This window comes from Pelobates fuscus, chromosome 1, assembly GCF_036172605.1.
Source record: "Pelobates fuscus isolate aPelFus1 chromosome 1, aPelFus1.pri, whole genome shotgun sequence".
Lineage (NCBI taxonomy): Eukaryota > Metazoa > Chordata > Amphibia > Anura > Pelobatidae > Pelobates > Pelobates fuscus.
The window spans coordinates 352,101,815-352,124,670 of NC_086317.1; the positions used below are offsets into that span (position 1 = coordinate 352,101,815).

Below are 22,856 nucleotides of genomic sequence, written 5' to 3' on the forward strand. Positions count from 1 at the left end.
TGAAATGGGCAAGCCCTATATTGACCCTGTAACTTTCCAAAACACCATAAAACCTGTATATGGGGAGTATTGCTATACTCGGGAGACTTTGCTGAACACAAATATGAGTTTTTCAAAACAGTAAAACATCACAACGATGAGATCACCAGTAAAAGTGCAATTTTTGTGTAAAAATAAATGCAAAAAAACTAATATAAACGCTAATTTTGGCCAGGGTTTGTGACTAAGTCCCTACTAAAAAAGACTGGACATACCCCATTTTGAATAACGTGGGTTGTATACTTTTTCAAATGGTATGCCATGTTGGGGTTAGTTTTCATTCCTGGGCTGCCTTATGGTCTCAATAGGAACATAGGCCTAGTAAACCAATCTGGCTAATTTCAATGTGCAAACATGGAAAAGCCCTACATTTGATCCCTGTAAGTTTGCAAAAACCCATAAAACCTGTACATTGGGGCACTGTTGTACTCGGGAGACATTTCTGAATACAAATATGTGTGTATTTGAGTAAAATCCAACAGGATTATGACATTCACAGTTAAAATGCCATGCAGAACTTGAAAGATAACAAGATTTCTTAATTTCTCATACTTTTTTATGTTTCATATATAAATAGTTGATATGATATGAAAGCCCTTTTTCTCCTGAAAAAAAATGATATAGAAGTGTGGGTGCATTTAATATGAAAGAGGTGAATTAAGGTTGAACCAACATATAGAGCAAATCCCAGGTTTTGTGTTTTGTTTTAATCACAACTTGTACAATTGGCTCATTCCTTAATGGGTTAAAATATATGACAGCATGCTGTGTGGTTTGCCGCTGTTTTGTTTATTTTTTTTAATTTAACGCAATGTTCCATTAGAATCCTGTTGTCCCTGATGTCATGTCGGTGTATTTACAATCACAGCGGCGTGCTGTGTGCGGCGCCAAAACCCCCAGAGAAGGCGGCTCTGGTAAAACGCATTTCCTATTGTAAGCGAAGTTTGGTTGCTCCGGCGATCCGTACACTCATTGTGTTTGCATGGCCGTGTGTGGAGTGTTAGCGATCAGCGCTGGTCTGCGAGTTCGGAGCACGATGGCACAGAACGTGCAGAATGTTACCCTGGCTCTCACCCTGCCGATCACATGCCATATCTGCTTGGGGAAGGTAAGTGCCCACAGTACGCTATACCTTCGGATTCCGGCTTTAACCTGATGCTACGCTGGCCGGGTGGTTACTGAGCATCCGGGAAACATAGAACAACAACCGCTCTATTGGTAAACAAAGGTTACCCGTAACTTGTATATTTGGCCGAAGTTTATCTCTAGCTCTCAGGACTGGCTAGCCTTCCCACCTAGGTGTCTTGTGACCTGCACTTGATTGCTCTGCCAGTTCTAGGACATAGATATCTAGGGTGCCCAGTTTACTGCTGTACAGATTGTTTTGCATGGCATGGCATTGTATTAGTGAATCCTTTGTATAAGTCTAAATGCAAACCCTCCTCAAACTTCAACTTTTATGTTTACTGTTTTATCGTTGTAAAACGCTGTAATAAAATGTGTTTTGCTATATAAGTGATGTTATCCTGGTATATTTTTTCGTTAAGCAAGTAGATCTGCCATGAGACCCAACCGGAAATGATATAAATGTATGTAGGGCCTGAACATGTATTTTTGAAGGTATACAGCTCATCAGTTAATAATCCTAATGAAGCAGAATTTCAAATGAAGAACTTATTCACTAAAGTCCAAAGTGTACTTAATTGATATTTCAATGGCAAAATTGAAAAGAAAAATAATGTGGAACCCTTCTTAAATTCAGCTTTATTTGCAGGTTGACTGTCTGTTTTGGGTTTGTTTGTTTGTTTGTTTTTTGTCTAAATGTTGCCAGTTTGAAATAACGTGCATTTTGGAGTTACCTGAATGAAAGGGAACTGTCCATTTCCTGTTTTATTACCCCAGTAAAGACTATTGCAGTGTTTACTAAGAGAGGGGAGGGGAGTGGTTAATTATGGGTGCACATATGCTAATGAGAAATTTAAAAAAATAAAATGGCACTAACAATAGTTAATTCTATGCAATTTAGTTGTGCAAATATCTATCCAGACAGTTCCTTAATAAACCTGTAAAAGTCAGTCAAATGTTCAATCATAATTACAGTGAGGTAGCTGAGACTTGATTTTGAGTTCATTGGCATTCTAAACCTACGCAGAAGTGAATTCTAGAGTTTTGTATCAAATTCACTGATGTTTAATTTTAAAGTGGATGACTTTTTTATATGATCTCTCTGGTGATAAGTCATTTAAATGTACTTGTGCTGGGTTGAAATTTTATTTTTGTTTTTCTATTCTACTTTTTGTGCATTTGTAGTTGGGATTATTTCTTTCTTGTATTAGTTTTCTGTAGCTGTTGATGGTTAAGTAGCAGTGGTCTACCATGACTAATATAGGAGTTCTTGCTGAACAAGGATAGTTTGTTATTATTGCATTAGTCTCCCGACACAATCTTAATTATTATTTTGTCAATACGGCTGAAGGTCCGGTAATATGGGTTTGGAAGTTCTTATAGTTTCAAATAACTGGAAACTATAAATGGTGCATTATGCCCACTCTCAAACACGGTTTATTCACTAAATGCCAAATTGTTACTTGAAATCAGAATTGACAAAATTTATACAATTCTGCTATAGTCCAAGGCTGCATCGCTGTTTTAGTCTGAGTTTTGCAATTGGTGTTTTTCATCACATATTGGTATTATTAATACGATGTTAACTTCTCTCCTAATGCCTATATTTAAAGGGAATCTAAAGTGCTAGGAATACAAGCTTCCCCCGCCACTGCAAGGGTTAAAAAAAACAAAACTATTTCCCTTGGCGCTGAGTCTGCGCTCTGCCCCGCCGTCATCTGACGGTGGGGAGGAAGGCTAATGTGCATGCGCCACAGGCTTTTTTTTTATGGGGATTTAACTGACTCTTGATGTCATCATGCAGATCGTAAGGATGACCTAAAGTCCAGTAAAATCCCAGAAGCCCCTCTAGTGGCTGTCTGGATACACGAATATGCCCAACACGCAGAACTTAAGTAAAAAATAAAGAAAAGCTTAAGGCGTATTACTGGACCTTAAAGGGACACTATAGTCACCTGAACAACTTTAGCTTAATGAAGCAGTTTTGGTGTATAGAACATGCCCCTGCAGCCTCACTGCTCAATCCTCTGCCATTTAGGAGTTAAATCCCTTTGTTTATGAACCCTAGTCACACCTCCCTGCATGTGACTTGCACAGCCTTCCATAAACACTTCCTGTAAACAGAGCCCTATTAAGGCTTTCTTTATTGCAAGTTCTGTTTAATTAAGATTTTCTTATCCCCTGCCATGTTAATAGCTTGCTATACCCTGCAAGAGCCTCCTGTATGTGGTTAAAGTTCAATTTAGAGAGTGAGATACAATTATTTAAGGTAAATTAAATCTGTTTGAAAGTGAAACCAGTTTTTTTTTTTTTTTCATGCAGGCTCTGTCAATCATAGCCAGTATATATTTTAAAAAATGTAACCTCCCCCCCCCCATTTTTACACAAATTACATACCTACAGAAACACACACACACACACACTCTGCATTATATACACACGCTACACACACACACACTGCATTCATTATATATACACACACACACACTGCATTCATTATATATACACACACACACTGCATTCATTATATATACACACACACACTGCATTCATTATATATACACACACACACACTGCATTCATTATATATACACACACTGCATTCATTATATATACACACACTGCATTCATTATATATACACACACTGCATTCATTATATATACACACACTGCATTCATTATATATACACACACTGCATTCATTATATATACACACACTGCATTCATTATATATACACACACTGCATTCATTATATACACACACACTGCATTCATTATATATACACACACACACTGCATTCATTATATATATATACACACACACTGCATTCATTATATACACACACTGCATTCATTATATATACACACACTGCATTCATTATATATATACACACACACACTGCATTCATTATATATACACACACACACACACACTGCATTCATTATATATACACACACTGCATTCATTATATATACACACACTGCATTCATTATATATACACACACTGCATTCATTATATACACACACACTGCATTCATTATATATACACACACACTGCATTCATTATATATACACACACTGCATTCATTATATACACACACACTGCATTCATTATATACACACACACTGCATTCATTATATATACACACACACACTGCATTCATTATATATATACACACACACACTGCATTCATTATATATACACACACACACACACACTGCATTCATTATATATACACAAACACACACTGCATTCATTATATATACACACACACACACTGCATTCATTATATATACACACACACACTGCATTCATTATATATACAAACACACACACTGCATCCACTACATGTGGCATGTTTATTTTTTCAAAGTGGTAAATGTACAGAATATCGGTAAGCTATGTGTGTCTCCCCCCACATGCTAGCTAATAGATGCCCCACCATGGGGCAATTTTTTAGAAAGGGTGGGCAGTTTCTTCCACTGGCTGCTCACTGTTTAGTAGACATGCCTCTACTCGGAGCATAGCAAGTAGGGGCATTCGGAAGATTTCAATCTCCCTTATGCTATTATGGGGGTCATATTGACCCCTATAGAGTGAGGCAGGACATGGGGGGCTTAGGAAGTGTCAGGGAGCACTGCTCCCTCCCGCTTCTATTTTTACATATTACAAGGAGATAGCTGTGTGCCGGTAGTTCCCTCCTTGTAATAAACCAAACGAAGAGGTCTTCCTTCATTCGTTTGACATTGCTATTCATTTATTCGTCTTTCTGACGAATGAATGAATAGATAAAATTCCCGTTCGCAAGCCCAAGTGTTTAACTGGGCATGCGTGGGAGTTTCACAGCGCTATCTAGTGTGGGCAGATGACGTGTCCCACAGGGACTTCATCTACCCACACAAAGATGGCGGCGTCCAGGACCTAGGTCCGGGCAGGAAATAAAGATGGAGAAACTTAGGGGCATTTGGGGATAACTAGGGGGACATTTAGATGTAGTGGATTCGAGAGGCGGGTTTAAAAAAAACAAAAAAAACTAAAAACTGGATTTGAGTACGACAGTGCCACTTTAATACAAAGCTCTAAACAACTCTATAGAGTGGAAATGTGCAATAACTTTGTTTTGCATGAAAGCTGATTCCACATGTTACTCTCAGCACCACTCAACTGTTCTATAGGTTGTTTTGTGTTTTATGGTTGAAATGTTGAAAGAACTGCGTTATGTAGGCACCATGTTACATTACCACAGCTCTAATCAGCTGATATATAAAGTCTTATAAAAAAGAGGAGGCATCAGAGCTGCTAGGGCTGCTGAGTAAGGCAGCTGAGAAGTGTTCCATGTAAAAGTCTTTATGATGACATCACCTCATAAAGGAGTGGGTTTGAAGATGCAGATGGCATAACCTTCAGAGGAGAAAAAAAAAGTTGAAAGTGCAGTTTCAGAAGGGCTGAGATTGATCTCTAAGTGTCAGAATGGTTTAACCCCTTAAGGACCAAACTTCTGGAATAAAAGGGAATCATGACATGTCACACATGTCATGTGTCCTTAAGGGGTTAAAATACACATTGAGGATTAACATTCAGGTGATAAATCGTACTAGGAAGCCAGTTGTATCCTGAGAATTAAGTTGAGGGCAAGAGAGCATTGTATGTAACTTGCAGGCAAAGGGAATCATCGGCTGTGAAATAAACCATGATGTATGGAGCACAAGAAGATGAGACAGCTGGCACATAGAACCATAAAAATAGCTTTAATCCCAGGATCAATGTGTCATTAGCAAACTGAAACCCTAATGTTTTAGAGGAACCGTCCCCATTGTAATTTGTGCACAACACAAATATAAATAAACGTTGGGTATAAGTTGTGAATGAATGTATATTTTATGACACAGGCATGCCATGCAAAAAAAAAAATGTATTGGCTTAAATTCATTAACTATAATTTTGTCATAGGTACGACAGCCCGTCATCTGTGCCAACCATCATGTCTTCTGTTCTGTATGCATTGACTTATGGCTGAAGAACAATAACCAGTGCCCAGCATGCAGAGTGCCTATTACTTCTGAGAATCCTTGCAAAGATATCATAGGTATGATGCATTGGGGCCTCACATAATCTCTTCCCATGTGCTTCCAGTTATAGTAAGGTTCAAATTATTCCTTTTATATTTGTTATAATTTTGATTCGGTGAAGCTGCTTATTTTTGGAACAATATTCCTTTTTAACTTTCTTAGACTGGAGGTTTTTTTTTATTTTTTTTAGGGTCATTCCAAGGACCTATGAATATTGTATTAGTTGTGGTGCTAGTAACATGGGTGTCCCCCCAAAACACACCACAGCATGCTCAGACATTTTACTTGGACTCTGACAACTTTTAACTTGCCAGTGGCTAGCAGGTGAGTGGAATTTTTGAGCCCTGTACGAAATCACAGCATCCATTTCTCTATAGTTGAATTACTACTGGTCCTTTCAATGCCACTGAATTGGGAGCCTGCAAGCTGTAGTAGTTCTCGTTCTTGTAACATCCCTTTGATATGTTTGTTCTTCTTGAGCCTTTGGAAACCTAATTTGCTAAGTGAACAAGTTTGTACAAGTTTCATTGTGGAACTTTTCCCTGAGATTTTTAAATATGAGAGTACGATCTTGTGGAGTGCAGTCCCAATAATATTCACTTGGTGTTAATAAATGAATCTCAACATGTTTAAAGGTTACTCATTTTAGGTCAGGGTATTCTTTTCCTCTCTCATTTTCTCACTCTTGCTTGTTCTTTATTATTTATTTTAGTGAACAGTAAATGTATATTTCAAATTATTAAATGCATACATGTGGATTTGGGTTAACATATTATATTTTGCTATAGGAGGCGCAGGAGAAAATGAATCCGTGCTTAGTCACTCAGTCCGAAAGCACCTACGTAAAACTAGACTTGAACTTCTTCATAAAGAATATGAGGTAATTGTTTGGGAATGTCTTGTTTTTTTTTTTTTTAATTAATGATTTTGACTCTTATTGTGACTCGGAGGGTTTTACATGGACTCTGTTCTCATGAAGATCTCATTACTATTCTTTTTCTAGTTTTCCTTTTTACATTAATGGTGTGCATTTCATTCAAGAAATATTTGTCAATTATTCTTTCTAATGTTCTAACTAGCTCTTGAACATAGTTCATGTTTCAAATGATGGTGATTCTCCTAGTGATGGTCACCCTGTTTGCTCTTAGAATTGTTTGTTTCATGTTTGCTTGCACTTCCATGTGCCTGTGCTCTGTCAGAACCCCCAGAGGATATAGAGTCCTATGATATGATTAATTTACTCCAATGGAGAACTCTGAATCTCTCCGTGGCTGCAGCATGCCAAGATACCTTGCATTATTTCAGCTTATGTGAATCAGTCAGACCAACCATGTGTTACTGTCCAGTGCATTTTTCAAAAATCCATAATGCAAGCTGGAACAAAGGAGACTATATTGATCATAAGTGCACAGGAATGCAGTATACACTGATAGCCACAACATTAAAACCTCCAACAAATGAAGTGAATAACATTAGTCATATTGCAATGACAAAATGGACAAGCAAAAAGGGCCAAATTGCGATGGCTAGGCTTATGGGATAGAACATTCCTGAAATTGCAAGTCTTGTGGAGTGTTCTGGTATGTAGTGGTTAGTATCTTCCAAAAGTGGTGCTATGAAGGGCAACTGGTGAACTGGCGCCCAAGACGAAGTGATACCGTGGGGAGTGAAGGCTAGATCATCTGGGCAGATCACACAGAACTTAATGTTTACATGCAAACTTAATGCTGGCCATGACCGAAAATGCACTTTGCTGCATTTGGGACTGCATAGCTGCAGACAGATCAGTGTCCACCACTGAAAGCTCCTTCAATCGGGACCTGCTACACTGCACAAATTGTTTTAAGGAACACTGCAAAGATTTCAAGGCCATGGCCTCCAAATTCCCCAGATCTCAATCCGATTGTGCATCTTTGTTGGAGTGACATATCCGATGTGTGGAGGCCCTACCTCACAACTTGCAGAACTTAAAGGATCTGCTGCTAATGTCTTGTCAGATACCACACAACGCGTTCACAGTTTTTGTGGAGTCCATGCCTTAACGCATCAGAGCTGTTTTGACCGCACATGTGGGAACTACATGAAGCTGATCAGTGTAAAGTATGCACTGGAGATATGTAATTTATGCAATTTGTTACGCCCAGTGTTTGCTGGGGAAAAAGTTACTTGTTTTAACATTACTCATGTAGCACATGGAACTCTAATATATTAACTAATGAATTGAGAAATGTGAACTTAGTATTTTTGACAACTGAACTGAATATCCTTTTATTTCTAGGATGAAATCGAAACATTGCTAAAAGAAATAGAAGACCTAAAAAGAACAAATGATGATTTGGAGAAAAAGCTCATTGAGCAAGTTTCTCCTACAACTCCTCCTTTACCCAGTGAATGTGAGATCAGTGAAACTGAGGATAAAAATGGCATCCGTGCAAGAAAGCTAGAGGATATCCTGAAAAAGCTTCAAGCCGCTAGTGATAGTATTACAAAGTTTACAGGGGACATTGAGACGCTAAAAGAGGTAATTTTAGAACCGTATGGTTTTCCAATGTCTAATTGTTTCCATCCCTCCCTCCTACATAATTGATTTAATAACACAAAAAGAAATCTAATTAAATTATTACTTTATGCGATTTCTAAGTAGCACATTTTAAAGATGTACTCTCTAAAAACAAACTGTTTGATATGTACACAAAATGTTTGGGTAATTATTACTCATTCATTTCCGTTCTCTGGACCGGTAGAATGGAAGCCTGTTGTGAGTATACTGCACGTGTACCTGCAGCATCCTCCTTTTGAGTGCATATAGTCTGTTTTTTTATTTTTGTTTTTCTCACTAGTGAGTGCTTTAGATGAGTAATTACAGTGTGGAGAAGTAGAAATATGTGTCCTTCATGATGGTGTTTTTTTTTCTTTTCTTCAATATAATAATCTAGTATAGTACTCATCTTTTCTTTACTAGTAAAAAGTTTGACTAGTATGTCCCTTTAACTACAAAGAACTCCCCCTTTTAGTGAATAACCACTTAAATAATGCTTTACACGGGTACTGCATTGTGTGACTGTTAGAAGTGGATGTAATGGCATGTTAATTAACTGTAGTGTCAGCTTGTTTGGCTTACTAATGATTTTAAATCAATCAACCAAACTGAAAACAAATCTCTGCATGAGTGGATATTTCAGTATCTATAAATTTACTGTTGTAAATGGCCTCTTTTTTTACTTTTAATGCGTACTGTTTTATCTAGTCAAGTAAAGAAAATTATCATCTATTTTGCTGATACCTGCATATTGTAGTTTTTACTTTGCCAAAAATATCTAGTCAAGTGAATAAAAAACATGGAAAAGCAATTAGAACATTCCCTTAATGACTTTCTGAACTAACTGCAGTTTTGTTTGCCTCCCTTGATAGGAGACTGGCATGGTGTTTAGGGACTAGAAATATAAATGATTTTTGTATCCCGATGTTAATTAGAAGTGACGTTTTAGTGTAAGATAAATTTTGGATCATTTTAATTTTTTTGTTGCTTTATTCATTTTGATCATGTTTTAAAATGTATTCTATTACTTTATGTAATTATTTTTGCCTCTTTCATAGGAAAACAAAAAGTTGAGGATTGAAAACATTGAATTTGGAAGAGAGAATTTGCGTCTAAAAAGCGAAGTAGTTGGCAGATCTCCTCAAAAGTATGATTGATTTTTACTCTCTAAATGTGACGTTTTTGTAAAATATAAAGTTTGACTTAACAGGAGGTCACGGTGAATTTCAAAATTAAAATCATAATAGTCGACTTGGAAATTTTTCCCAAGTCAGCTGTTTCTATATTGGCTATTTTTGCCCTTACATTTTACACTTTTAGTTAATTCAGTTAGTGTTAGTAGTTTCCTATATCTTATTCTTCCTCTAAACATTATATATTTATATATATATACAACTTTAGCTTAATGAAGCAGTTTTGGTGTATAGAACATGCCCCTGCAGCCTCACTGCTCAATCCTCTGCCATTTAGGAGTTAAATCCCTTTGTTTATGAACCCTAGTCACACCTCCCTGCATGTGACTTGCACAGCCTTCCATAAACACTTCCTGTAAACAGAGCCCTATTTAGGCTTTCTTTATTGCAAGTTCTGTTTAATTAAGATTTTCTTATCCCCTGCTATGTTAATAGCTTGCTAGACCCTGCAAGAGCCTCCTGTATGTGATTAAAGTTCAATTTAGAGATTGAGATACAATTATTTAAGGTAAATTACATCTGTTTGAAAGTGAAACCAGTTTTTTTTTTTCATGCAGGCTCTGTCAATCATAGCCAGGGGAGGTGTGGCTAGGGCTGCATAAACAGAAACAAAGTGATTTAACTCCTAAATGACAGTGAATTGAGCAGTGAAATTGCAGGGGAGTGATCTATACACTAAAACTGCTTTATTTAGCTAAAGTAATTTAGGTGACTATAGTGTTCCTTTAACTTTCTTTTTCTCCACTCATGCCAGTATTTTCCTCTTTTCTTTGCCAGCATTTTCCAATCACTGCACTTTGACGTAATATACAGAAAATATATTCTATGGAATGTTTTTAAAGTCTCAAACATTTCCACTTAGGAAATGTTTCTCTCTCTACGTGTCAGATCATTTAGTGCAATGGGAAAATAGTGTTTTGAAAGTACAAATAATCAAACCATGTTGCATAATAAATCAAAAGTAGATGGTATTTCTATAGACAATTTACATTTCCTTAATGGACTTCTATATATTGTAATTTAATTTTCAGATAAGTGGACTCTCAGCTGTTATTATGACTTGTTGACTGGTTCTTTTTGCCTACATAGCACATATTTGAGTTTGTTTATATGACTCACATTTGAGAACTGTAATGTAGCCCTTACATTTTATTGAATAGATTGATTTTGCAATCCTGAGGGTAGATGTCTTCCTTCTCTGTTACTAGGCAGGTCAAAAAAGGGGAAGTTAAATGACAAACGTTCTAACTAGGGTTCTGGATTTAAACATGATGTTGTCCCACTTGAAGTATTCCCCTTGGATACTGTTATTAACCGGGAGCTTAATCTGCTAGGAGCCTATTTCAGTATTGTACACCTTGATGAGATCCTTGATAGATATTGTCTTGCGATGAGCAAGATGACGTCCTATTCCCACAGTTTGGGGAAGAGACACAAAACTTGACAGAGGTAGGATTTTACCACCGTAGTACTTTCTTATATATTTTGACTGCATTGAAATTTCAGTGAAATGCAGACTTTATGAGGGGGGATGTCAGAGCAACTGTAAATGCATGTGAATCAGTGCTAACCAATGCCTCAACGGCTCAATATGGTTGTCATGCTTCCTTCTAATAGAAGAATATCCTTAATGTTTCATAGGGTTACAACCTATTAAGTATCAATTAACACAAAGGTTCTGATATGCTCTTAGAGTGTTCAGCACTGGTTCTTTAAGATCGTTCTTGCTAACGTTAATTAAGAATGTTATCACATTCTGATTTAATTAAAGGTATTAATGACTAAGCTGCAATTAGCCTACAGATATAAATTATGCAGTTTTTACTATATTTATACACAAGGGCTTTAAAAAGAATCTTAGAATACTGGGAGCATTTCTGATTCATCAATTCATCTGTAACATGTGTTACCTTTTTTGTAGTATATTTTCGTATTGGCATCTTCCTCTAGTAAATTAGAGATCAGCACAATTATTTTATGTTTTTGAATACAAGATATATATTTTTTCTCTTGTAGATATGATTCCTCTGTAATTTGCTTCTCCTCACAATTACAACTATTGTTATTTGGTTCCCTCTGCCAAAGGCTGATGGTTGCTGGAATAAGTGTGTATCAGGGCAGCATAGATCCAAGATCCAACCAAAACAGCTTCATCTAAGCAAATGTATTTGTGTAAAGAATATGGAGAAAAAAAACACAATTTCCATAGCCTGGAAGCAGATTGATACACTATCTAATCACGCACATGTACCCATGTGGGCTGTCTGTCTGAACTGGACAAAGGTTATTCTCACTCTACGAAAAGCTCAATACAGTCAGACATGGAACTCCTGACTCACACAATGATGCAGCAATAAAGATTAATGCTCAGACCTTGTGACCTCCCCTCGTAATTAAACCCCAGTGTGAAATAGTCGAGCAGTAGAAAAAGGTTGTAAAGGTTTACAAAAGATTTTAAAATAAGAAACAAATATTGAAACCTATAAAGAACAGTTGTTTTGTTATGACACTGAATTTTCATTCATTTTTTTTTTTTTTTTTTTGCATTTTTACTTAAAATACAAAGTTATAGAGCCATAGATAAGAAATATTTGCCCACTTCCCAGTCTGTTTTTATATTCAACTACTTTTCTTATTATAAGTACCGTATATACTCGAGTATAAGCCGACCCGAATATAAGCCGAGGCCCCTAATTTTATCCCAAAAAACTGGGAAAACTTATTGACTCGAGTATAAGACTAGGGTGGGAAATGCAGCAGCTACTGGTAAATTTCTAAATAAAATTAGATCCTAAAAAAAAATATATTAATTGAATATTTATTTACAGTGTGTGTATAATGAATGCAGTGTGTGCGTATGTGTGTGTGCATGAGTGCAGTGTGTGTGTGTATGAATGCAGTGTGTGCAGGGCCGGTGCAAGGATATTTGCCGCCGTAGGCAAAACATTTTTTGCCGCCCCCTCCCCCCCCATATGTCCTGACTTCCCCTCCTCCTCCCTCAGTGGTCCTTCACTCCCCACCCCCGTGTTCCTTCACTCCCCCCCCAGTGGTCCTGACTCACCCCTCCCCTAGTGGTCCTTACCCTCCCCTCCCCTAGTGGTCCTTACTTCCCCCTCCCCTCCCATAGTGGTCCTTATCCCACCCCCTCCCTCTCATAGTGGTCCTTATCCCCTTTCTCCCTCCCATAGTGTTCCTTATCCCCCCCATCCCTCCCATTGTGGTCCATATACCCCCCCCCCTCCCTCCCATAGTGGTCCTTATACCCCCCCCCCCCTCCCATAGTGGTCCTTATCCCACCCCCTCCCATAGTGGTCCTTATCCCCCCCCCTCCCATAGTGGTCCTTATCCCCCCCTCCCTCCCATAGTGGTCCTTATAGCCCCCTCCCTCCCATAGTGGTCCTTATCCCCCCTCTCCCTCCCATAGTGGTCCTTATCCCCCCTCTCCCTCCCATAGTGGTCCTTATCCCCCCTCTCCCTCCCATAGTGGTCCTTATCCCCCCTCTCCCTCCCATAGTGGTCCTTATCCCACCCCCTCCCATAGTGGTCCTTATACCCCCCCTCCCTCCCATAGTGGTCCTTATACCCCCCCTCCCTCCCATAGTGGTCCTTATCCCCCCCCCTCCCTCCCATAGTGGTCCTTATACCCCCCTCCCTCCCATAGTGGTCCTTATACCCCCCCTCCCTCCCATAGTGGTCCTTATACCCCCCCATCCCTCCCATAGTGGTCCTTATACCCCCCCTCCCTCCCATAGTGGTCCTTATCCCCCCCCCCTCCCTCCCATAGTGGTCCTTATCCCCCCCCCTCCCTCCCATAGTGGTCCTTATCCCCCCCCTCCCTCCCATAGTGGTCCTTATACCCCCCCCCCTCCCATAGTGGTCCTTATACCCCCTCCCTCCCATAGTGGTCCTTATACCCCTTTTTTTTGTTATTAATTTTTTTTTTTATTATTATTATTTTTTATTATGATTTCTTATTTTATTTATAATTTTTTTTTTCGTCCCCCCTCCCTGCTTGATATATGGCAGGGAGGGGGGCTCTCCTTCCCTGGTGGTCCAGTGGCAGTTCAGTGGGGGGGAGAGGGGGGCTGGCAGAGCTGTAACTTACCTGTCCTGCAGCTCCTGACAGCTCTCTCCTCCTCTGCGCCGTCCGTTCTGCTCTTCTGTCGGCTCACACTGTAAGTCTCGCGAGAGCCGCGGCTCTCGCGAGACTTACACTGGGAGCTGACCGAGGTGCTGACCGGACACGCAGAGGAGGAGAGAGCTGACAGGAGCTGCAGGACAGGTAAGTTACAGCTCTGCCAGCCCCCCTCTCCCCCGGTCTGTATTATGGCAATGCAAATTGCCATAATACAGACCTTGACTCGAGTATAAGCCGAGTTGGGGTTTTTCAGCCCAAAAAATGGGCTGAAAAACTCGGCTTATACTCGAGTATATACGGTAGGTTATCCTTCCTGAGATTTTTTTTTTTTTTTTTAAATGTATTGTCTATTTTATTTTGCTACATGATTTAATACAAGTGAAACTTCATTTGAATATTTGAACATTTTTGAGAAAATTGGTATTGATATAGTACAGAAATGACAAGTTTTGCAGGCAAAATCTCAAATCAGCATTTATTTATAAATTTCCAGCAAGCTTTGTAATCTTGGACTAGACAAATTGTTGAAATCGGTTGCATAAAAGAGTCTTACAATTTTACAACTGGTGCCCATGTTTTGTTGTGGTTTTACATTACTCTAAAAAGAAGTACATCTTCTAGGCAACCTTTAAAACTATAAAATAAAACACAATGAAAACTGGCTCCAAAAACGGTCCTAACTTTTATTATTTATATAGCGCCAACAAATTCCGCAGCGCTGTACAGAAGGTAAATTATTTCTAAGCATGTATATTGATTGTTTATGTCACCTAGAGCAAGCCTGTACAATGGTGTGGAAATTCCTTCGCCAGTAGGAAGTATTGGTTGGCATAGTATTGTAGTATTTGCTTGCCAGACAGTGAATTAGATAAAAATATACAGTGTTTCTATTACTAAAATACATGCATAAAATACTTTAAAAAAAACATTTTTAAATCTAATTTTATAAAATTGTTTTTTCTTAGGTTTGGAAGATTTACAGTAGCTGCGTTGCAAGCAAAGGTTGATCAGTATGAACGGGAGATGAACAGGCTTAAAAAAGCTCTTGAGAGGAGTGATCAATATATAGAAGATCTAGAAGGTCAAGTTGAAAAACTGCAACAGCCCTCTGGTGTGAATCAAAAAGGAAGATCAAACTGTGAAAGCAATGAGCAGACTGAAGAAAATGGGAATCAAGAAGTAGTTGGTACTGCACATGACTGGAGAGATATTAACCTAGAGGAATTCTGTAAAGAAAGTGATCCAAGCGAGTTCGGAGATACTCTCCCTTCATCAAGTAGCTGTGCATCCTCTGCAAACCAAATAAATGTGTTTGCAGATAACACATGGTCCATTAATTTACAAACTCGGATTTGTTCAAAAGTAAATGAAAATTTGGCTGACGATGGTATTTGGAAACGATCACATGAAAAAGATAAACTGGATGAGGATAAAAGTGAAACTTGCACACCTTCTAAAGGAAGAGAGGTCTCAGAGTACTGTAGCCCAAGTAATTCCTTGTTGCCATTTAGTGCTCTTCAACTAAATACCCCTAACAGCAAAGACGCTCCCACTGTACAACAAAAAAGTATAAAAAAGCCTTTGACTTATCTTAGAAAATTATTTTTTGATGACTTAAAAAAAAAAAGTGAAGCGCCCTTTCTTGTTCCAGGAACAATAAAAAGTGAAAAGAGCCCAACAAACTTCATGGAGTCAGATTCATTGTTCTTGAGTTGCCAAAACAATGGTGAAACCCAGAAAGAACACCTTCAACATGCTCAACATCAATTGGTGGAGCCCATACAAAATCATCCTGTACAGCAAAGTTTGATCAGTGAGTGCCAAGTAACAAGTGAAGATTCCATTGATGCTGCCTATTTCAATAAGGTAAATGAGCTGGATTCCATGATATCTGAATCAGAAAACCACAGAAGCCCATTTCTCGAAAACCAATCATCTCAAGCAACATCCTCCTCAACAAATGCTACAACACTTCCAAATGAGCATAAACAAAACGGTGATAAAGCCTTTGGAGAATCTCTTATCCTCCAGTCTATGCATTCACCAGGGAATAAACCTCAAACGTCTGAAGCTTTTTCCATTTTTTCTTCTCAGTCACCTTGGCACATGTCCACAAGTGTGACAAACTTTGAATGCAAGGATTCAGAATTTTTGAATAATATTGGCTTCCAAACTGATCATGGTATCCAAAATACTGTGTCACTTATTCCTTTGACACTTTCTAAAGACCAGGTTTCCGTAACGTCTCCTCAAAATAAAATCCTTAGTGGAGACGAAGGAATGGATTACACCTACTCATGTGTACCTTCTAAAAAAAATAGCAGTAGTCCTGCAGCAAAACGAAAACTACTTAGCTGGAGTACCAAAGACCAACTTAAAGTCCTCAAGTAGTAACATTCGTGGTTATTCTTTTAAAAGGGCACTCCAGGCACCGTAACCACTTAATTTCCTAAATCTAATTTCCATGGAGGATCCTGCAAGATTGGGTTTTACCATAAAACAAAGTAGTCCCTTCTTTGTCTTGTATCTTTTGACTGTAGTGATATGTTTTGAACAAAGTCTCGATCTTAATGATAAAGATTTGAACTTTATGCAATGCTAGTGTGTCAGAGCAATTTTAATATGAACATACACCATAGGATTAATGCTAGATTGGAATTTTCTTAAAGGTTATACATGTTTTGAAACATTTGTGTAATTCCTTCATAATAAATACAGATTTGGTTAATAACCAGTTTTTACATGAATAGTGTCTTCTCATTTATAGAGCATTTTCTCAGTCCTAAATCTTTTATTTCCTTTTTGTGCCTACAGTCTAAATTTTTACCAGTTCCATTTAGGGATCAACTGATATTGATTTTTTTTTTTTTATTATTATTTTTTTTTTTTTTTTTAACCCCTTAAGGACACATGACATGTCTGACACGTCATAATTCCCTTTTATTCCAGAAGTTTGGTCCTTAAGGGGTTAATAGCCGATAACTTACCGATATTCTGTACATTTACCATTTTGAAAACATAAACTATTTCTAAAGGTAAATGCACAAAATATACATGCCACATGTAGTGGATGCAGTGTGTTTTTCGATAGGGGAGCTGTGTGTTTGTGTAGTGGATGCAGAGTGTTTGTGTAGTGTGTATATAGTGAATGTAGTGTGTTTCTGTAGGTATGTAATTTGTGTTTAAATATTTTAAAAAGTAATTTTTGTCCCTCCCCCTCCCTGCTTGTTACCTCGCCAGGGAGGGCCTGGTGTTCCGGTGGCATGGATTGTGCAGTAGGGGGCCCAGCAAGCTCTTGCTTACCTTCCCAGCAGCTCCCCTGTATAACTCTCGTGAGAGTTAGATGCTGAAGGGAGCTGCTGGGAAGGGTAAGTAAGAGATTGCTGTGGGCCCTCCTGGACTTCCGGGCTTGTGATGGGCCCGGCGGTCCTGGTCTGCAATATCGGTATCTCTATAGGCTGATACCGATCTTGTCGAAAATACCGATAATCGGTCGATCTCTATTTCCATTTTTTTTGTCCACCTCCACCCCCACCCCAATGAACTGCCATATATCGATCATGCGATTTTTGAAATCAAAACAAGTAATACAAGCAATGAATAAGAGGTTACAATCTTCAGACTTTTTTTTTTTTCTTTTTTCATTCTTTCTTCACATTCTCTACACCTCAGATGTACCTATATATTAATGGGGAGGAAAAAGCGGAAAATATTATTGGCAATCCAGGTCTGTGCATATTGTCTCAGATGTGTTCCACCAGTCCTCTTTAAAGAATATTTTAAATCTACTGATTTGTTTTGGAGTTTGCTTGTACAATATACAGATTAGTTAGTATTACCCACTTGGGCTTTAGTGCCAGTTAAATGTAACCACCCTCCTACTGGGTTCTCATGCTGATGTTATGTGGGGGCCCTAATTATAATATTAAAGGACTTGGTGTCCTGCCTTACACCCATTGGCTCCATTTAGAAACCCAGATTATAATATTCAATGGTGTACCTAGTGTCTTCATTCCACAGCCATTGGCAGCCGGAGAGCGTTCTAAATTTACCATTGGTGCAAGAACATGCATTTGTAGACACCCTTCAAAATAAGTTTTATCTGTCTGATTAGCCTCCTTAAAGTCATGACTCTGCAGTAATTGAGCTCTGGTTCCTTCGTGTTCCTGCATTCACTCCAGTAATGTAGAATAACCAGGGTGTCCAAACGTGCATGTAGTGCAAGACGTCTGGCATCCTGTACCAAAATGTTAGTACTTTGTAGCTTAACTCTTGAAACTTTGAGCTTATTGAACATTTTTGTGTAGGGGGGGAAATAATTTGTCCCATTCTTCATTCCGTGAGTGTAACATTTGTTTCCCTTTCCCATTTACTCAAACACGAGAGACATGTCTCCTCCGCTCGACTGCAGCATAGAGTATAAGGCTGAGATACCCCATGAAATAAGTGCTGGTGTGGTGCATAATCGTACTGTATGGACATGTAATAAGGTTTAATTTAGTGGTAGTGGAACTGGTCTAGTGGGGTCGGTTGTCTTTCAGGGTGAAGTGCTACTATAGTCTTAAATTGGGTGGTTTTGCACCACTGGTGCATGGATACCCAATCAGTGGCCTGGAAACCAGCCAGGTCTTTAGAACTCAGACCACCAGCCAAGTCTGGGTTGTTTGTGTCCTGGGTTGAGGGATTTTGTCAGTTGTCAATTATAGTAAAGAGTGCACCATATTCCAATAGTAGCATTTTTTTTAAAGGGATTATTGGTATGTAAAACGCCCAACGTTGGGTTTCCCAGCCATAGCATGGATGGGATTTTGCCTTCAACCTGTTGGATCTCCATGTCCGCCCACTGCTTCTTAGCTGGGTGAACATGCCAATCTAGGGATCTGTGTTGTAGTAGTATGTCCCTATGGATGGGAGTCCAGTGCCCCCATCTTGTTAAGCTAACTCCACGAGGAATCTTCAAAGTCGGGTGGAGCATTGGTTGCATGTGAGAGCCGTCTTATTGCAGTCGCAATAAAACGAAAGGATGCTCTCGGGATTGTAATCGGTATGGACTGAAACCTGTACAGTAGGCGTGGTAGGATGTTCATCTTGACCGCGCTGATGCGGCCAAACCAAGAGATGTATTGAGGCATCCAACGTTGCATGTCTATTTGCAGTGTGTAGAGTAACTGGGGGAAGTTGAGCTGAAATAATAGAGCGAGATCACGCATTAGCCATATGCCTAGATATTGTAGCTTACCTTCACACCCCGTAATACCCCTGTCCTGTCTGACTGCCTCCTGAAATGGCTCTAGAGAAATGGCAAACAGGAGAGGGGTTAGAGGACAAGCGTGTGTGGTGTGTGCCGTTTCTAATGGGAAATGGGGATGTTAGTGTGCCATTGACTTGGATACGTGCCATAGGGATCGTATAGAGTGAATGCAACCACAAATGCATGTGCAATCCAAATCCCATAAGTTGTAGCCACTCAACCCAGTCAAACGCTCTTTCAGCATCGGTGGAATGAAATACCATTTCCTTTTCGTTTACCGGGCAGCATGGATGATAAGGGCTCTGATTGTGTTCTAGCATGCCTCTCTGCCTGGGATTAATCCCACCTGGTCAGAGTGAAATAGACCGGGGAGGACTTTCGAGAGCTGCAGGGCCATCCGAGTACTTTTAAGTCCGCATTCAGGAGTGAGATAGGTCTATAACTGGCGAATTGGACGGGTTCTTGCTGTCTTTGGGTATAACAGTCATTACGGCAGCAAGTGACTGTCGTTAATTGCCCTTTGGATTGAATGGAGTTAATCCCCTTCAGGTGCTTAGGTAGTCGAATTTTTCAAAATGTGTCGCTTTACACCACAGCCAGGTCTTCAATGGCCAACGGCTGGACTAAATCTGGTCTAACCTTATGGTCTAAAAAGTCATTGATCAGGTGATGTCGCTGGTGGAAGGCCTTTCCCTGATGGGATTGAGCTAGGTTATACAGTTTGGAGTAGTATGATTGGAATGCTTGTAGAATACCTTTGGGTAGTCTAGTCTCTCCCTTCCCATGGGGCCTAATTTTGTGAACATGTTGCAATCTCTGACTGTCTCGTATTTGCCGAGCCAGTAATCTCCCAGTATTGGAGTGTTCAAAAAATTATCTAGAGGACTTCCTGAGGGTGAGTAACATACTCTGTGATAGTTCTCTCAGTTCTCTGCATGTGTCTGTCAGTTGGAGATACGTGTTGTCCACTGGCGTTTGTTCATGTGTATTTTTGAGTTTGGTTATTTGGCGGATCAAAAAGGACAAAAGTCTAGCTTTAGTCTTTTTGCGGTGAGTGCATACTTAGACCCCTGATAACGCATTTGTGTGCTTCTCAAACAGTCAGCGGGGGGTGTCAAGGGAGTCAGTCTCAAAATAGTGAGTCAATTCTTGTCTCGCTGGTTCAATGTCCTCTATTCCAGTTAGTAGATTTTCGTTTAATTTCCACTGATGCTTCTTCGGTTTGTATAAGGGAGAGTGCAGTGTAATTGAGACTGGTGTGTGGTCTGAGCCATCCATGATCCCTATGTCAGAATGAATGAGAAGGGGTAGGAATTCTTGGGCTACAAAGAGGTCCTCTATACGGCTATAATGTTTGGTTTGTGCACTGACGAGTAAAACTTGAAGTCCATAATCTGGGGGTGCACCACTCTCCAGCAATCTACCAGCCCCAGACATCTCCGAGAAAGCCTAGCCGAGTGGATACAACATTGGAGATAGAGCAAACTCCCCTAGAGTAGTCCTGTCTAGAGATTGATATCAATGGCAACCAAAAGGAGACCTTGTGAATTTCTCGGATATAGTGTTTGCCAGGAACACATGTTTGTTCCGATCTGGGCTATAGATACATGCAAACGTGTACATGTGGTCTGCTATGGACCCCTTAGCATCCACGTGATTCGCAGAAAAAAAGCCCAAGGGATATCAATGATTTTTAAGTGTATGGGAGTTAACACCTCTGAATTGTGTTTCCTGGAGAAATGTGAGCGAGGCTCGTGCCAACCATAGGGACTGGAGCAGCTGAGAGCACTTCTGGTGTGTTTAAGCCCAGACATTATTTGTCCAAACCCTCAGAGTTGCAAGTGTGAAACCCGAACCCATGTGCGTAGGATCGAGGGAGAAAAAAAAAAGGGGGGGGGGAGGGGGTACGGAAGTTGAGGAGGAGAACAAAAAGTATAGAGAAGAAACAGGAGTCCTAGTACTCCATTGGTAATGCTGACCCTTGATCGGCTGAGCCCGAACATTGATGTTGAGTATTAGAAGAGTCCAATCGCCACAGTGAATCCTGATTGTAAATACAGTGAGAGTCAGTCACGTGGGGTCTGTGGAAGACCAGAATGTCAAGTATAGGAACGTGTGTTCCAAACTACAGAAGCACCCAGCCCACATGACAGCTAGTCTGAAATATGTGTGGCCACCAGTGTGTGCAAAAGTATGGTGAAATATAAATTGGATTAGGAACAACTCCTCAAGTGCAGCTGCCAGGTCACGTCAAGTGGATCGTCTTAATGTCAGTGTATAAGGGGGGTGGGATTGCCGGGGCACGAGATCACCACGTTCTCCCCAGTAAATCAGGTCACCATGTGTCATCACATATTCTGCAGGGTCAGAGTAATCACTCGGGACAGCCATAGCCTGGTAGGAGAAAAGATATGCTACTCTCCTCAATACATCATGCTCTGTGGTCTTACAGTGTCAATGTCAACAGTGAACACGTAAGACTTAAACACATAAAAGCAATCAGTGATTCACCCCATTAGAGCCCCCACCCTCAAGCCCCGAGACATGTAAAATACGTCCCCTCTAAGCCTTTACAGTCCCTCACTGTATAACAGAAACAATAGTGGAACCAACAAAACTCAAATGTCCGATTGCACCTAGACCCGACCCTCCCCCATTCCATCTCCTTGAAACCTCCCAACCACCCATAACATTCCGGCAGGTCACAACATCACCTCCCCACCCCCAAGAGATGTCACATGAATCTGCAAGTTTGTACATGGGTAGTCACTTTGCACATGCCGGGGAAAAAAAATCCAAACCCATCTCCCTTTGGTGTTCTGACGTTTATATTGGTAATAATGAACTTACCGCCACCTGGCGATAAGCAAATATACCAGACAAGAGTCTAATTTTAGGGCTGTTCCCGGGATGCAGTAGGGTCAGGCTCAGCTAAGTGTCCTCCACCTTCTAGTGTAGAGGTAGCCAGCGACATGGGGTAATTCACAGAACAGGCGCTATCCGTTAACCAAAGGGCAAGGTGGGAAGGGGCATGGGAAAAGGCCATACCCAGGGGATCGTAAACCCACTTGTCAAAGATGTCCCTCTGATTCCCAAAAAGAGAACCGGCCCAAGGGGGAAGGCAGGGGCAAAGCACAGGGCAAAAAGTAGTCAGGAATAGCAGGGCCAAGCAGCAAAGGCTCAGGCATGACCCATACATCCGATTTAAAGTACAAACCATGTTTTGTGGATGTGTCTCCCAGCACAGGAACATTAACTGCAGGTAAACTCTGGTTAAATCTCAGGCAGGAGGAAAATGGAACAGGGGCCAATCATTGCTAAATGCAAAGAGGAGGAGGCCTGTGGTGGTCTGCAAGGCCACAGATACAATCATTACTCAGGACCATTTGGTCCACCTCTTCTTCGTCCCATTCTGGCTTGGTTCGCTCCATTACAGTCTTCAGTCGGTCCCATCGAGTTGTCTGGACCGGGCAGTGGGCCTTCCAACATCCAATTCATTA

The 22,856-nt window shown here is 40.0% G+C and overlaps 1 protein-coding gene across 1 annotated transcript; it reads left to right on the forward strand.

Moving 5' to 3' along the window:
• The first annotated feature begins 984 nt into the window (after positions 1-984).
• Positions 985-16,844, forward strand: OBI1 (ORC ubiquitin ligase 1). The gene is made up of 6 exons (XM_063444685.1): positions 985-1,147; positions 6,117-6,252; positions 7,024-7,115; positions 8,514-8,756; positions 9,833-9,921; positions 15,071-16,844. Exons 1-6 carry the CDS (start codon positions 1,022-1,024, stop codon positions 16,494-16,496), a joined length of 2,112 nt encoding a protein of 703 aa, XP_063300755.1. The 5' UTR covers positions 985-1,021; the 3' UTR covers positions 16,497-16,844.
• The last annotated feature ends 6,012 nt before the right edge of the window (positions 16,845-22,856 follow it).